General features: G+C 35.5%; 1 protein-coding gene across 1 annotated transcript in view; it reads right to left on the minus strand.

The window, feature by feature from the left end:
- Window positions 1-15222, minus strand: part of LOC308646705 (uncharacterized protein) — a 47470-nt gene that overhangs the window by 5695 nt on the left and 26553 nt on the right. Inside the window, exons 8-10 of the mRNA XM_081290000.1 lie at window positions 8255-8390; window positions 5676-5987; window positions 4367-4567 (exon numbers count right to left, since the gene is read on the minus strand). Of these exons, the coding sequence (XP_081146126.1) occupies window positions 4367-4567; window positions 5676-5987; window positions 8255-8390 (649 nt within the window). The remainder of the gene's footprint in view (window positions 1-4366; window positions 4568-5675; window positions 5988-8254; window positions 8391-15222) is intronic.

Genomic DNA, 15222 nt, shown 5'->3' on the forward strand with positions numbered 1-15222 from the left:
CTGGGTTCAATTCCCAGTACCAAACAAACCAGACAAAAATAATATGTATGGAAAATAATCAAAAGAAAACATTATAATATGATATATGATAACACCAGTTATTTCCAAATGGTGGAATTACTGGTGATTTTGGTCTTATTCTTTTCCTATTCTGTGCTTTATAAATCTTTATAATGCACATGAATTAATTTTATTATGAGAAAAAAATAGTTATTTAAAATATCTTGACAAATGTAGCAAATGTATTAAAACATTCAAAGAAACAAAATAGATAACACTGGATAACAAAAATAAGAATGGCACATTTTTCTCAATAACAACACTGGAGCCCCAAAGATAATTAGAAGAATTAATGTTTTCTAATCTCTTAGTGAAGTCAATTATCAATCGAATGTGAAGATTTTTTTTAAAAGACCTTTTTATTTATGCAAGTACTCAAAGAAAAAGTATCTTTCCCACGGTATCATTTCTTAGGAAGTTATTGGAGGATATATCCAAGCAAAATGAGAAAGTAAACCAAAAAAAAAAAAAAAACAAGATATGAGATTCAGAGATTAGAGAAGAAAAGTCACAGTATCACAGCTGGGTCCAGACCCATAGAGTAAAAATCAAGATCCCCAGTCTGAAGGAAGAAAATGAAAATTTTGAGAGAGAGAGGGAAAAAAATGTCATATTTTTATAGACTAGTGGATCATTTGTTACAATATTTAAGGGAAAAACAAATGAATGTTGAAAATTACACATATGAAGACACAAGGAAAAATGGAATGCAAGAAAGGACATGTAACAAGAACACAGTACTTTGTACTTTTGTAAATATTTAGTTGTCATAGTGAAGTAAATATTGATTATGGATCTCTCCCCAAATATCAATATATCAACTATATTTGGGAAATAGCTAGATGGGAAAGTGGTATAAGAGAGATAAAACTTTAATATGAAATCAACAGATAATGTCTGAAATAGAAAATTCAAGATGTAGTAGTATAAAATTATTTAGGGAAATGAAGGTACTACCAGAAGCAACAATCAAAAGAGTTAAAAATAAACAGCCCTTGTTCTATCTTGTCTCTAGGGAAGTCTGGAACTCTTGTACTGTATTTTGGTCAAAAGAGGAGTTAAGCATACTAAATAGTAAAATTTTCTATGTACTTTTTATAGTCTGTTTAAATATCCCCAGGAGAAATCCTGTTATTAAAAATGTATGGACTTTAAAAAAAAACAAAAAAACACAGCCTTGTCCTACATTTCACTTAATGGCAGATGAAGAATTAGTTCCACAGAACACGTTTAAAAGAACAACAAATGAGATGGATTCAAACTAGAAAGCTTCTTCTCGGCAAAGGAAACTATCAATAACGTGAAGAGAGAGCCCACAGAGTGGGAGAACATCTCTATTACATGCACATCAGATAGAGCACTAATCTGCAGGATATATGAAAAACTCCAAAAACTTAATACCCCAAAACCAACCCAATCAATAAGTGGATTAAGGAACTGAGCAGACACTTCTCAGAAGATATAAAAACAATCAACAAATATATGAAAAATGTTCAACATCTCTAGCAATTAGAGAAATGCATATCAAAACTACTGTAAGATTTCATCTCATTCCAGTCAGAATGGCAATTATCAAGAATACACTCAACAATAAATGTTGGCGAGGATGTGAGGGGAAAGGCACACTCATACATTGCTGGTGGCACTGCAAATTGGTGTAACCACTCTGGAAAGCAGTGTGGAGATTCCTTAGAAAACCTAGAATGAAGGTTGGAGTTGTGGCTCAGTGGCAGAGAGCTCACCTAGCATGTGTGAGGCACTGGGTTCGATCCTCAGCACCACATAAATATAAAAAATAAAGATATTGTATAAGTAAAAGTAAAAAATAAATATTAAAAAAAAAGAAAACCTATAATGAAACCACCATTTGACCCAGTCATCCCACTCCTTCCTTGGTCTATACCCAAAGGATTTAAAATCAGCATACTATAATGACACAGCCACATCAATGTTTATAGAGGCTCAATTCACAATAGCTAAACTGTGGAACCAACCTAGATGCCCTTCAAAAGATGAATGGATAAAGAAACTATGGTATATGTACACAATGGAATATTACTCAGGATTAAAAGAGAATAAAATTATGGCATTTTCAGGTAAATGGATAGAGTTGGAGAACATCATCATGCTAAGCAAAGTAAACCAATCCCCAAAAACCAAAGGCCAAATGTTCTCTCTGATAAGTGGATGCTGATCCTTAATGGGGGGAGGGAGAATGGGAAAAATGGAGGCAAAATGGAGGCACTTTGGATTGTGTAAAGGGGAGAGGAGGAGGGGAAGGGGCATGGGGGTAGGTTAGAGAGTGGAATGAAACAGACTCATTACCCTAGGTAAATGTATGATTGCACAAATGGTGCGACTCTACATCATGTACAACCAGAGAAATGAAAGGTCTGAGGAAGTGGCTCAGTGGTAAAGCATCTTGGGTTCAATTTCTAGTACCCATAAATAAATAAATATTAATATACTGATGGGTCACTTTTTCAGATATTAATAATCTACATATTTATAATTTTGGTGATTGACATTGTTTGATAATTTGGTATGTTTCATTTGCAGATCTTATTTCATATTCCCCATTAGGATTTTGCAATGTTCATATAAGTCCTATATAAGTCCTATATGTTTCTGGTACAATTTATTCTTGGTTACTACAAAGAATGCTTGTATACACAATTGGTTACTGATAAGAAAGAGGAAGAAAGAGGGCTAAAAAATTATTATTTTTTCTTAAAATCTTTTAACATGATTAAAAGGGTTGTGGAAATCATATGTTATTAGCTTCCCCCCACACTTTACTGGGAATTGAAACCTAGGGTACCCTATCATTAAGTTATATCCCTAGCCTTTTCATTTTTTATTTGAGACAGGGTCTCACTAAGTTGATGAGGCTGGCCCTTGAACTTGTGATCCTTCTGCCTCAGCATCCTGAGTAGCTAGGATTCCAGGCACGTGCAACTACGCCTGGATTGCATATTCTTAAATTTCAATATAGCATTTAAAATAATTTTGTGTGGAAATGAATCATTATCAGTCACATACGTAAGAGCAGAGATAGAAGCTGCACTCATCTTTGAATTCTATGGAATATGTCTTTTTTCCCCCAGTACTGGGTTTGAACCCAGATGTAGTTTTCCATTGAGCTGTATCCCCAGTTTTTTTATTTTGGTTTTTGTTTTGTCTTTTTTTTTTCCCTAAGATAGGGTCTTGCTAAATTGCTGAAGCTAGTTTCAATTTGCAATTCTCCAGCCTCAGCTTCTTTAGAGGTAAAGTTGTACACAGATGGGATTATAGGTGTGCACCACTGTATTGGTTTATGGGTATTTTTTTAAAAACACCATTTCCTAAAGTGCTGGAAGAAAAACTTAGAGCTCCAGCCAGAGGTATAGCTCAATGGTAGAATGCTTGCCTACCACCCAGCACTGCAAAACGAAAAAAAAAAAGAGTTCCATAAATATTGGATTGGAGCTGAGGATATAGCTCAGTGATAGAGTGCTTACTTAGCATACTTGAGGGCCTTGGCTTAATCCTCAGCACCACAAAAATTTAAAAATTAAAAAAAATGTACATATGTGTGTGTGTGTGTGTGTGTGTGTGTGTGTATATATATATATATATATTGGATGCATGAATGGGCTGAAAGGCCAACTGAGTCATTAGTAAATAAGTGAGTGATATTACACCTTGAGCCACAGCAATTATAGAAATAGTATAAAATAGGTTAAGGTTCGACAGGTAATTCAGTGAAGAGGTAGCAAAATAGAAACAGGACTTCCTGAAAACAAATTGAATTGCAACCTACTCGTTTCCATCCCACTTTTAGGACTGCCTTTTTCCTTATACATTCAGGGAAGCAGAAATTGGAGAAGATAACAGTTTATTCAGTAATTATTCAAGGAATATCATCAATGCACCTCACTGACACTCATCATATTTAGCTGTCACTGTGCCTGAAATTCCACCATTAGAGAATCATTCCTTGGCATTCCTTTCCTTCTAATTCTCTTCTAAAAGTGTATTAAGATATTTATTAACATATCTGTCATAATAAACATCAAATATGTGCACAGTAAGGAAATGGAGATATGGAAAGAGGAGAGGCTTTTTGATAAAATCAGAAAGAGGAGAGGCTTTTTGATAAAATCAGAAACTTCAAGGATCTATAGCAAATCCTCCCCTTTTCCATTAGGAGAAGTATATATAGTATGAATAGCTTTAAACATTAAATAATGTTAAAGTCATTAATAAAATAAAATATGATCATTTCCTTTATCAAAGAAATGCCTATGCTTCAGTATATTCTTACTTTATTCCTGTCCAAGTCTGATTTCCTTTGAAAAAAGTCATTGATACCAATGTTTCCATCTAGACGTTTCAAGGGTTTTTTTTGTTCCCTATAATTTTCTCCACCCTGAGGTGATTCTTGAGCAGTTTCTTCGTAAATCTGATGCAGCTGTTCCAATTGCTTAGTGAGCATCTGAATTTCCTGCTGTAGGCCTTCCGTTCTCTTTTTAAAAAAGGAGATATTTTTCAAAAACTTCCTGATGATCCATGCTTTCTGCATCATTTCAAAACTGTATGTTCTAATTATATTGATTTTGTGATGACATTAAATTACAAAATAGATGAATAGGGAAGCCTTTTAAGAGATACTTTTAAGAGATTTTTAGTACTGAGGAAGTTGTATAGTGAATTTTAAGTATGCAGGGTTTTTTGGTTTTGCTTTTTTTAAAATGGATGGGGTTGGAATATAATTCAGTGGTAGAGTGCTTGCCTAGCATGCACAACGCCCTGAGTTTAATCCTCAGCACTGCCACTGTCCCTGCCCCCACCCCCAAAAAACCCAAAATTGGAACACAGATTATTGTGCAGTAAGTTTCACTAACACATTGAATTTAAGAAATACTTATCATCAGCTGAATTCCAGGGTGAGGAATCACAAAATTTTACTAAAATGATTTGGACACGGACAAGAAGATATATCCACATGAACATGTTGATTCAATCTTTTGATAGACTTGACCAGTAAATTAAACTAACTGATCTGAAATTTATTTATGAATGTGTTTTTGATACTGGGACAGAGCCAAGGGCCTCATGCGTGCTAAGCACCTGCTCTACCAGTAAGCTACACCCCAGACCTGACAAGTTGTTTAACTGCACCAACTAAACTAACCAGTGTTGGAGCATTATGAAAATACTATCTTCCCATAGCAATATTTTTAAGTTAATATTATTGAACTTATACCAAACTGTACTAAGCATTTACCATGTATTAACCAATTCAATCCTTTCAACCACTCTGTGAGATAGGAACTATACCCCTCTCCACCATTTTACAGATGAAATGGAGGCACAGAGAGAATAAGTAATCTGCCCAGGATCACACAGCTAGCTAAGGGCAGAGCTGGGATTCATAGCAGGCCTCTGTGCTCTTAGTGACTATGCTATACTTTTTCCAGTGTCGTAAGATGACCTATTTCTCTTCTTTCACTATGGAAATACAATCAAAATTACAACTCAGAGCCATACAGTATACTAAATTAGATAATAGCAAAGTCTATATCTTAAAAGAATCAAATAGGAAAAAATAACTTTTCCTTTGATGTACTTACAGATTTCCAAGAGAGTTCATTTTCACTGATTTCCAGTATCCTTTCTTTCACAGCTTCCTCTGTGGCTGGTATGGGAACAATGCTATCACTCAGAAGAGTAGACAATTGACTGAGGAAATTCTGATATTGAGATTGTGCAGTTTCAGTTTCCCAACCGCATGAATATGGCTGTCTGTCTAACTCTGATGCTTGTTTATCCTCTTGTATCAAATCTTGTTGACATCCATCCCAAATTTTCTGCTTGTGATTTGGTTCTTCAGTATGAAAAATGTCTCTCTCAAAGTTGTTGGCCAGGAAAGCTTCGGTCTTATCCTAAATATGCACACAAGTTAAACTTCTCACTTGAAATTAAATACAAAGACTTCTATTTTCCTTCTTTTGAACTACAAAATATAGTAGTAGCACAAAACTTCAGGAGACCCTCAAGAGAAAGAATTAAGACTCACAAGAGAAACTTGGGCATATATTCAAAATAACAAATGGGAACAGCAAAAGTAGAAATTAAGCTTAAAGAAGCAGCTAACCAAAAATCCCCAGTTGATGAAGGTAGAAAAAATTGAGCTAAAAAGTGTAGAAGGAATGATAGGAATGTAAAAAAATCATCATCATCATTTTGTAACTCCTAATGTAATAACTGATCTAAGCAAGAATCAGCAATGATGGGCTGGGATTGTGGCTCAGTGGCAGAGTGCTTGCCTCACAAGTATGAGGCATTGGGTTCGATCTTCAGCACCACACGACAATAAATAAAATAAAGGTATTGTGCCCATCTACAAATAAAAAAAATTTTTTAAATCATCAATGAATGCTAAGACCATTAGTGAAAAGTTGGCAGAGAATTGAATATTTTCCTAAAGAGTTATAATTATCAAATATAATTTAATAAAAACAACTGTGATAACATGAAAGTCATATTTCTTTTCCCTAACCTTTCCTTTATGCTCCTGTAGTCATTCTTCTTCCATTGTAAACATGACAGGAAAAAAAATTACAGATAATGCATGTACCTCTTTCCCTTACCTCCCACAGCAGAATTCCACCTTATAACTTCAACAAGACTTTCTTCCCACCTTCCTGTCACCTTCAGTTCTGGGAGCTAAGTAAGCAAGTTCAGTTTCTGGGCTTTTTGTTATGAAACTGAGAAATTCAAGAAGAGCAAAAATTGTGGAAGTAATGGTGGGTTTGTATCACTAAAAGCTTAGGAAGAAACAGCCACAGGAATAAAGACTAAGGGAAGAAAAGGTCAGAACTGCATGAACTTTGACTCTGTGAGAGTTTTTCAGAAATGTGTGAGTTTTACAACAATATTTGAGGGGGGGGGGCTGTGAATTCTATTACTTGAGAGAGGCAAATAAAGAATACTTCAAAATACTTTGAAAGTAGTTGCTGAATTTTTTTTAATGAAACTCCTCCCATTAATCAGATCGTATAGGATCTTGTCTTACATTCAGATTTAAACATTTTAATTTATTTATTTGCTACTAGATAGAGAACCCTGGGGCACTTTACACTGAGCTACATCTCCAGCCCTTTTTATTTTTTATTTTGAGACATAGTTTCATCAAGTTACTGAGGCTGACCTCAAAGTTCAGATCCTTCTGTCTCAGCCTCCTGAGTAACTGGGGGGGAGGTTAAGGTGTGTGCCACCATGCCAGGTTCTAGATTCACATTATATAATAAACTAAGGATTTCACAATAAACTTTCACCACTTCCTGGACAACATCTGGCTCCCCTTCTTTTCCTTCAGACTTCTATAATACCTTCAACTCATCCTATCAATCACTGTCTACCTAAAGCCCAGGCTCACTTCCTTCCTCTAAACCCAACTTACATCATCATTCTAGATGTCAATGACCAATGGAGATGACCCACCAATTTAGCTTCATGATTCCTGTGCCTCAGTGACTTTCACTTCTATTCTCCTCTTCAACCACCTACACTCACATGCACTAACCCAGATTTTGTCAGCCACAGGTACTAATCCATACCAGAAATTTAAACTCCAATATTTTGGGGGCTAGGAGTACAGCTCAGTGGTAGAGCACTTGCCTAGCATGTGTGAGAACCTAGGTTTGATTCCAAGCACTGCAAAAACAAACACGCAAACAAATCCGATATTTCACTCTCACCATCACCTCTTTCCCAGTTATCTCACAGCCCCATTTCCGCTAACCTTTTCTTTAGAATCAGAGAGATCTTCAGATCCTTCTTGCATATTCTTTCCATGTATCAGAACAGCTTCCAGCCCGCCACACTCTCCTCCTTCCTTTTATCTTCCATTAAGAAGAGGGCAGCTGAGTGTGGGAGTGCATGCCTATAATCCTAGTGACTGGGGAGACTGAGGCAGGAGGATCACAAGTTTGAGGCCAGTCTCAGCAACTTAGTGAGAACTTGTCTCAAAACAAAAAAGGATGTAACTCAGTGGTAAAACCCTCCTGGGTTCAATCCCCAAGAGAGAGAGAGAGAGAGAGAGAGAGAACTAACCAATAAGTTACTCAACTCTACCCATTATCTTCTGGAGTAACAATAGGTAATACAAATCCTGTTTCTTTAGAGATTAATTGGAATTTGTTCTCACCTTCACTGGGAAAACATCCAATAAATCTTCTTGTCCTTTCATAGTCATATAAGAAGGGAATCTGCTAGTGCCTGACAACATTTTCTCCAAAAGATCAGCTTTTCGCTCTGCTTTTTCTCTTTCAACCAGATGTACTCTGTGTAAGATAAAAGTAGATAACAATATTGTAAAATCAACTCAACTAATTTTCAATTAATTAAAAATAACTTTTAAATGCCTCCATTCAAAATAAATTTAAAAGTGTATCAAGTAAAAACATATTTCTTATGAAAAGAGCTAGGCAGTTATCTAAGTATTTCTAGGAAGAGATTAGAAATGGTAGAGAAATGGAAAGAAAAACAATCCAGTGTTAATCCTTGTAGTAATTCCCCTAGGGGACATCATTGTGAAACAATCCTCTTGAGGTGAAATTTAGATATGAATATATGTCACTGTGGAAATACTGTGATCATCCAGAGGATCCATATGGATAAACATTCTTATTTTAACAATCCCTAAGTGGGACTTCAATTGGAGTTTGATGAGGAAATAAGGAATTAGAAATAATGATGCATGGGCTGGGGATGTGGCTCAAGTGGTAGCATGCTCGCCTGGCATGTGTGCGGCCCAGGTTTGATCCTCAGTACCACATACAAAGATGTTGTGTCCACCGAAAACTAAAAAATAAATATAAAAAAAAGAAATAATAATGCACAACAAAGAATAGCATATGTAAAAACTTGTTAAATCATGTTCTTTGATATAAGCAGCTAATAATTTGGTACTTCTTTGATTACCAATTGCACATATTGGTAATATTTTCTATCCTAAAGCTAGGTTAGCAGGGTGTGGTGGTGCACGCCTGTAATCCCAGTGGTTCTGGAAGCTGAGGCAGAAGGATCGAGAGTTCAAAGCCAGCCTTAGCAAAAAATAGCAAGGTGCTAAGCAACTCAATGAAACCCTGTATCTAAATAAAATACAAAATAGGGCTGGGCATATGGCTCAGTGGTTGAGTGCCCCTGAGTTCAATCAATCTATCTTCCATATTTTTTAGGTGACTCTTCTAAGAATTGCACCCCCCCAGAATTAACAAATTTAAGTCACTCAGCCAAAAGAAAGTATTCAAATTATCAAAAGAGAAAAATTTAATTTAAAAAATGATATTATTAACATGCAGGACACACTCCAAATGTTTAACAAACCTGTAACTTCAGCCCTAGAATGAAAGTAGAGACAGAATGGAATAGAATCAATATTTGGAAAACTAATTCCCAAGAATTTTCTAAACCCAATGAAAGACATGAATTTTCAGATTCAATAAGCTCTGTGAATCCCATGTAGTCAATTGCTAACAATTAAAAGCAGCTAGAGGAAAAACACACATTACTTTCAAAGATACAAAAGTAAGACTGATGACTGGTTTTTCAACAGAAATTATAATACCAAAAGATAACTGAATAACATCTTAAGCGGCTGAAAGGAAAGTACAGACAACACAAAAATCTATACTCAGTGAAATTACTCTTCAAAATTGAAGATGAGGGGCTGGGGCTGGGGCTTAGTGGTAGAGCACTTGCCTTGCACATGTGAGGCACTGGGTTCAATCCTCAACAGCACATAAAAAAATAAACTAAAGGTACTTAAAAAATTGAAGATAAAATAAACAGTTTCAGAGGGGATAAAATGGAAAAATGTCAGAATCACTCTATAAGAAATATGACAGGCAATTTTTCAAGATGAAGGAAAATGATCCCTGATGCTTGCACAGAACTGTGGAATAGAATGAAGAACATCGGAAAGGGAATGTGTGCATAGACAAAAATTAAAACTGATGGTTAAACCCATCGGGTAACACCTGTATCTTGGTATAGAACTGATATTTGTTTGATTTTGAAATATCTGATATTAATTTGGAATGAGGTGTTAAGTTTCTGTTAAAATGTATTCCAAGACCCTTTAAATCAGTGGATCCGAAACAATTTTCACACCATTAGCGGTTGAAACCTACCTCTTTAGGTATTTTGAGGTATTTACTATTAACTAAATTTAGGAAGTTTTTAGGTTCACTCTAAGTGCAGTAAATATTACAGACATTGGATACAGTGGGATTTTCTGTAGATTTTACTTAAGAAGAGGTGAGTATAAAGCAATTTGCAGTCATTATTGTAATGACAATACTGTTCAGTGCAAACCCAAAACAGTACAGCTTTTAAATTTTAAAGCATTTGGTAAACTATCGCTGTTTTTTTTTCTGTTGCCAATAGCAAAATGCTTTTCCACTAATGGAGACTTCATGCCTTTCAAGCATTTTAAATATGACAATATTTATAAATGTGTGATTTGGAGGAATTCTTTAAATTCTTTTTCCTAATTTCCTTTCTCTTCAGAATAGATTCTTTCAACAAGTAATCTGTAGTAATGACTGTGTTGACTTCAATTTTTGGAGTGTAGTAGCTATGTTAAAGATTAACTATTTGGTCTTACTAAAGCCAACACAGAACATGCTGCTGTGTTTTTTCTTCAGTGATAAATAAAATACTTACAGAAAAAAAAACTGATGGTTAAAATATATATATATATATATATTATTTACCATGTGGAAAAGTAAAATATAACAGTAGAACAAAAGCAAGAAATGGGTAAATGGAGTTAAACTGTCATAAATACTTTATTTGAGGGGATATTGTAAAAGTACTAATTTAAAGGAAAATAATAAATCAAATATATATTTTGTAATCACTAAATTTAGGGTGAAAACTGTGATATTTTAAAAAAAGTATTAAAAGCTCAATACAGAAGAAAATGAAATAAAAACTTATGAATCAAAAATAAAACAGAGACTGGTGTGGTGACTCAGGCCCGTAATCCCCCTTGGCTTAGGAGCCTGAGGCAGGAAGATCATGAGTTCAAAACCAGCCTCAGCAACAGCGAGGTACTAAGCAACTCAGTGAGACCCTGTCTCTAAATAAAATACAAAATAGGGCTGGAGATGTGGCTCAGTGGCTGAGTGCCCCTGAGTTCAATCCCTGGTACCAAATAAATAAATAAATAAAGCAATAAAGGATTAATAAAGGTACAGAAACAGATGGGGAAAATATAAAACAACAATATGACTGGATGAAATCCAACAATTTCAGTAATTACTTTAGAGACAAATCTTATAAACATTTGATTAAAATGTAAGATTATTATACTGAATTTTAAAAAGACAATGTTAAACATTTTTCAAGAGACATACTTTAAATATAGGAACACAGAAAAATGTAAATTAAAATGGGAAAATACATTCTATGCTAATATTAACAAAAGGAAAGCTGGTGTAAAATTATTAATATCGAAGTAGACTTTAAAGCAAGAAGGGCCTGGGGTATAACTAAGTGGCAGAGTGCTTGCCTAGCATGTGCAAGGCCCTAGGTTAGACCTCCAACAACAACAACAACAACACACACACACAAAGGAAAAAGTACATAAAAAGATAAAGAGGGTCATTTCATAATAAAAAGTGACAGTCTGGGGATGTAGCTCTGTGGTAGAGTGCTTGCCTAGCATATGTGAGGCCCTGGATTCATTTCCCAGCACTGAAAAAAAAAAAAGCAGGGTGGACAATTAAATAGAAATATATCAATATCTTTAGGATGCTTCAAAATATATAAAGCAAAAGTTGACATCACTAAAAGGAAGAAATAAATATAAATCTGCAATCATAATTGGACATTTTCATACCTCTTTCAACACCAGTAGAATAAAAGTAAAAAGTGCTAGGCCTAAATTTTTTTTTTTCTTTTTGCTTGTGATACTAGAGATCAAATCCAGGGACTCCTGCATGCTAGGCAAGTGCTCTACCACTGACTACATTCACAGCCCATGAAATCTTAGTTCTAGATTCCCTAAATGCAAGGAGACAATAGTTAAAGGATCTGGGAACCAGAAATGGCTTAAGAACAATTCTTGTCCAGAGTGTCCTCCCAAATTCATTCCATGGGAACTGTTTCCACTCCTCCTGTCCCCCAAACACTAATAAAATAATGATATCCCTTTAAAAAATAGTATGTGTGTTAATCAGGGTTTTCTTGAGAAACAGGATTTATAAATGAATAGAAAGGGAGTTATTATGAAGATTGGTTCATGCAGTTGTGGAGATTGGCAACTTCCAAGATCTGCTGCAAGGTGAGTCAGCAAGCTGGAGACTCAGGAAAAACAACAGCATAGTTCTAGTCCATGTTGAAGGCTTTAGGCCAGGGGAACAGATGGTGGAGTTCCAGTCCAAAGGCCCACAGGCTTGAAGCCAGGAAGAGTTAATGGTTCAGTTAAGGTTCAAAGGCAGAAATAAAGCTGATGTCCCAGTTCAAAAGCCATCAAGCAGCAAAAATTCTCCATTTGGGCCTTTCACCAGCCAGATGAGATCCACCCATGAGAAGAACAATCTGCTTTATTTGTTCTACCGATTTAAATGTTAATCTCATCCGAAAATACTCTCATAGAAACACCTAGAATAATGTTTGGCCAAATACTGGGCACCTCATAGCCCAGTCAAGTTGACACAGAATTAACCATCACAGTAGATACAGCCATGTTTTTCTTTAGCACTAAGGATAATAAAAAACAACTCAGTAGTGACTCGCTCTGTGTTTTAGTAAGCTTTTTGTTGTGTGAACAAAATAACTGAGAAGATCAACTTAGAGGAGGAAAAATTTCTATGGGGCTAACAGTTTCAAGGTCTCTTTCCGAAGATAGCTGACTCCTTTATTCTGGGACCAAGGTGAGGCAGCACATCATGGTGGAAGGGTGTGGTAGAGGAAAGCTGCTCCTCTCATGGCTGGCCAGGAAGCAGAGGGAGAGAGAGAAAGGAGGGAGGGGCTGCAGGAAAGATACACCTTTCCAGGGAACCCCCTTAGTGACCCACCTTCCTCTAGCCCACCCACCTGCCTACGGTTACCACCCAGTCTATTCAAACTAGGATAGACAGATTAGGTAACAGCTTTCACAGCCCAATCATTTCTCCTCTGAGCATTTTTGCATTAACACAGAAGATTTGGGGGGACACCTCTATCCAATCCATAACATTCTATAGCAATATTCAAAGTTGTGTTGAATAGCTTGCCATGGCTGGTCAGCTGTTGGATCAACCTATAGGCAACTTCATGTAGATATCTGAATGATGAATTACTTTTAATCAGTCTTTCACTTAAAGTTTGTCAGTCCTCTTTTTCTAGACACTTTGCATAGCAGAAGAAAAGTGGAAGTCCCGTTCTCCTTTTTGCAGGCCTTTAAGTAAAGATTTGTTTTCCTATCAATTTTAGTTCCCTGTACATTTTTAATTCTCTTCTCCTCCTCCACTCTTCCTCCTCTTCTTCCTTTTCCTTTTCTTTTTTCTTTTCTTTTTTTTTTGTGTGCTAGGGATTGAACACAGGTCCTCACACAGGCTAAGCAAGTGCTCCACCACTGAGTTACATACCCCCATTCCTGTTTTCTTTTAAAAAGTGATCTGGAAAATACAAGACACAGAAGAAACTTCAACCTATCAGGTGAGCTAATAGAGCCTAGTACAACCTGAATAATAACAGGCTACACTAGTATTCATATCTGAACAGAACATCTTTTCATCATTGTGTGACTTTTTAAAATAGTATTCATATAATAGGACTGAAAATTAATGATGTTTTTCTCTGCCCGTCAGCCAAGGACACATGATCAAATGCCTTCTTTCTCTATAAACCTACTAAGTAACCATAGGTCTACGAGTAACAAGTTGTATGAAGGACAAAACTACATGATGATCCCAAAAGGTGCCGGAAAAAAAGCATTTTACAAAATCCAACACACCTTCATGATAAAACTACTCAGCAAACTAGGAATCCAAGGGACATCCTCAACTTGATAAAGGGCATCTATAAAATCCCATAGTTAACATCATATTACTGGTGAAAGACTGAAAGCCTTCTTCTGGGCTTTCAGGAACAAGTCAAAGATGCTGACTTCTTGCCACTTTTATTCAACATTGTATTGAATAGTGGAAGGCAAAGCAATTCGGCAAGGAAAAAAAAAACACACCAAAGGGAAAGGAAAAAGTAAAACCATCTCACAGATAACAAAGTTTTGTATAGAGAAAATCTTAATTCTCTCACACACACACATACACACACACCTATTAGAGCTAATAAACAAGTTAAACAAGGTTCAGGACAGAAGATTGACATTAAAAAAATAAATTGTTGGGCTGGAGAGATACCTCAGATGGTAGAGTGCTTGCCTCGAATGTGCAAGGCCTTGGGTTCTATCCCCAGCAACAACAACAACAACAACAACAACAAAAATCAATTGTACTTCTAATCCCTAAAAATGATCAATCTAAAAATGAAATTAAGGGAACAATTTCGTTTATAATTCATAAATAAGAAAAATACTTATGAATAAGTTTAGCAAAAAACATGTAAACTGAAAACTATAATATGTCACACTAAAACAAATAAAGAAGGTAGGAGCAGTGGCACATGCTACTTGGGAAGCTGAAGCAGGAGGATTAAGTTTTCGGCCAGCCTCAGCAATTTAACAAGACCCTTACCACTTAGCAAGACCCTGTGTCTCAAAATAAAAAATAAAAGAGGTTGGGGATGTAGCTCAGAGGTAAAGCAAACCTGAGTTCAATCCCCAGTGCCAAAAGAAATTATTAAAATAAAGAAGACTCAAATAAATGGAAGTACACCCCATGTGCATGGAATGAAGACAATATCAATATATTAGTATATATATACACATATACATACATACATATGTATATATGTATATATATACAATATGTCAAAATATACTCTACTGTCATGTATATCTAAAACTAACAAATTAAAAAATAAAATATATATATATTTTTTTTCAACATAATCTTTGTCGAAATTCAAGTTACGTTTTTGGGGGGTAATTGACAAGCTGAAATGATCTTTAAATGTACTTACTATAAAGCTACAGTAATTAACAGTGTAGTACTGGCATAG

This window comes from Spermophilus citellus, assembly GCF_964194105.1.
Source record: "Spermophilus citellus genome assembly, chromosome: 4".
NCBI classification, from domain to species: domain Eukaryota; kingdom Metazoa; phylum Chordata; class Mammalia; order Rodentia; family Sciuridae; genus Spermophilus; species Spermophilus citellus.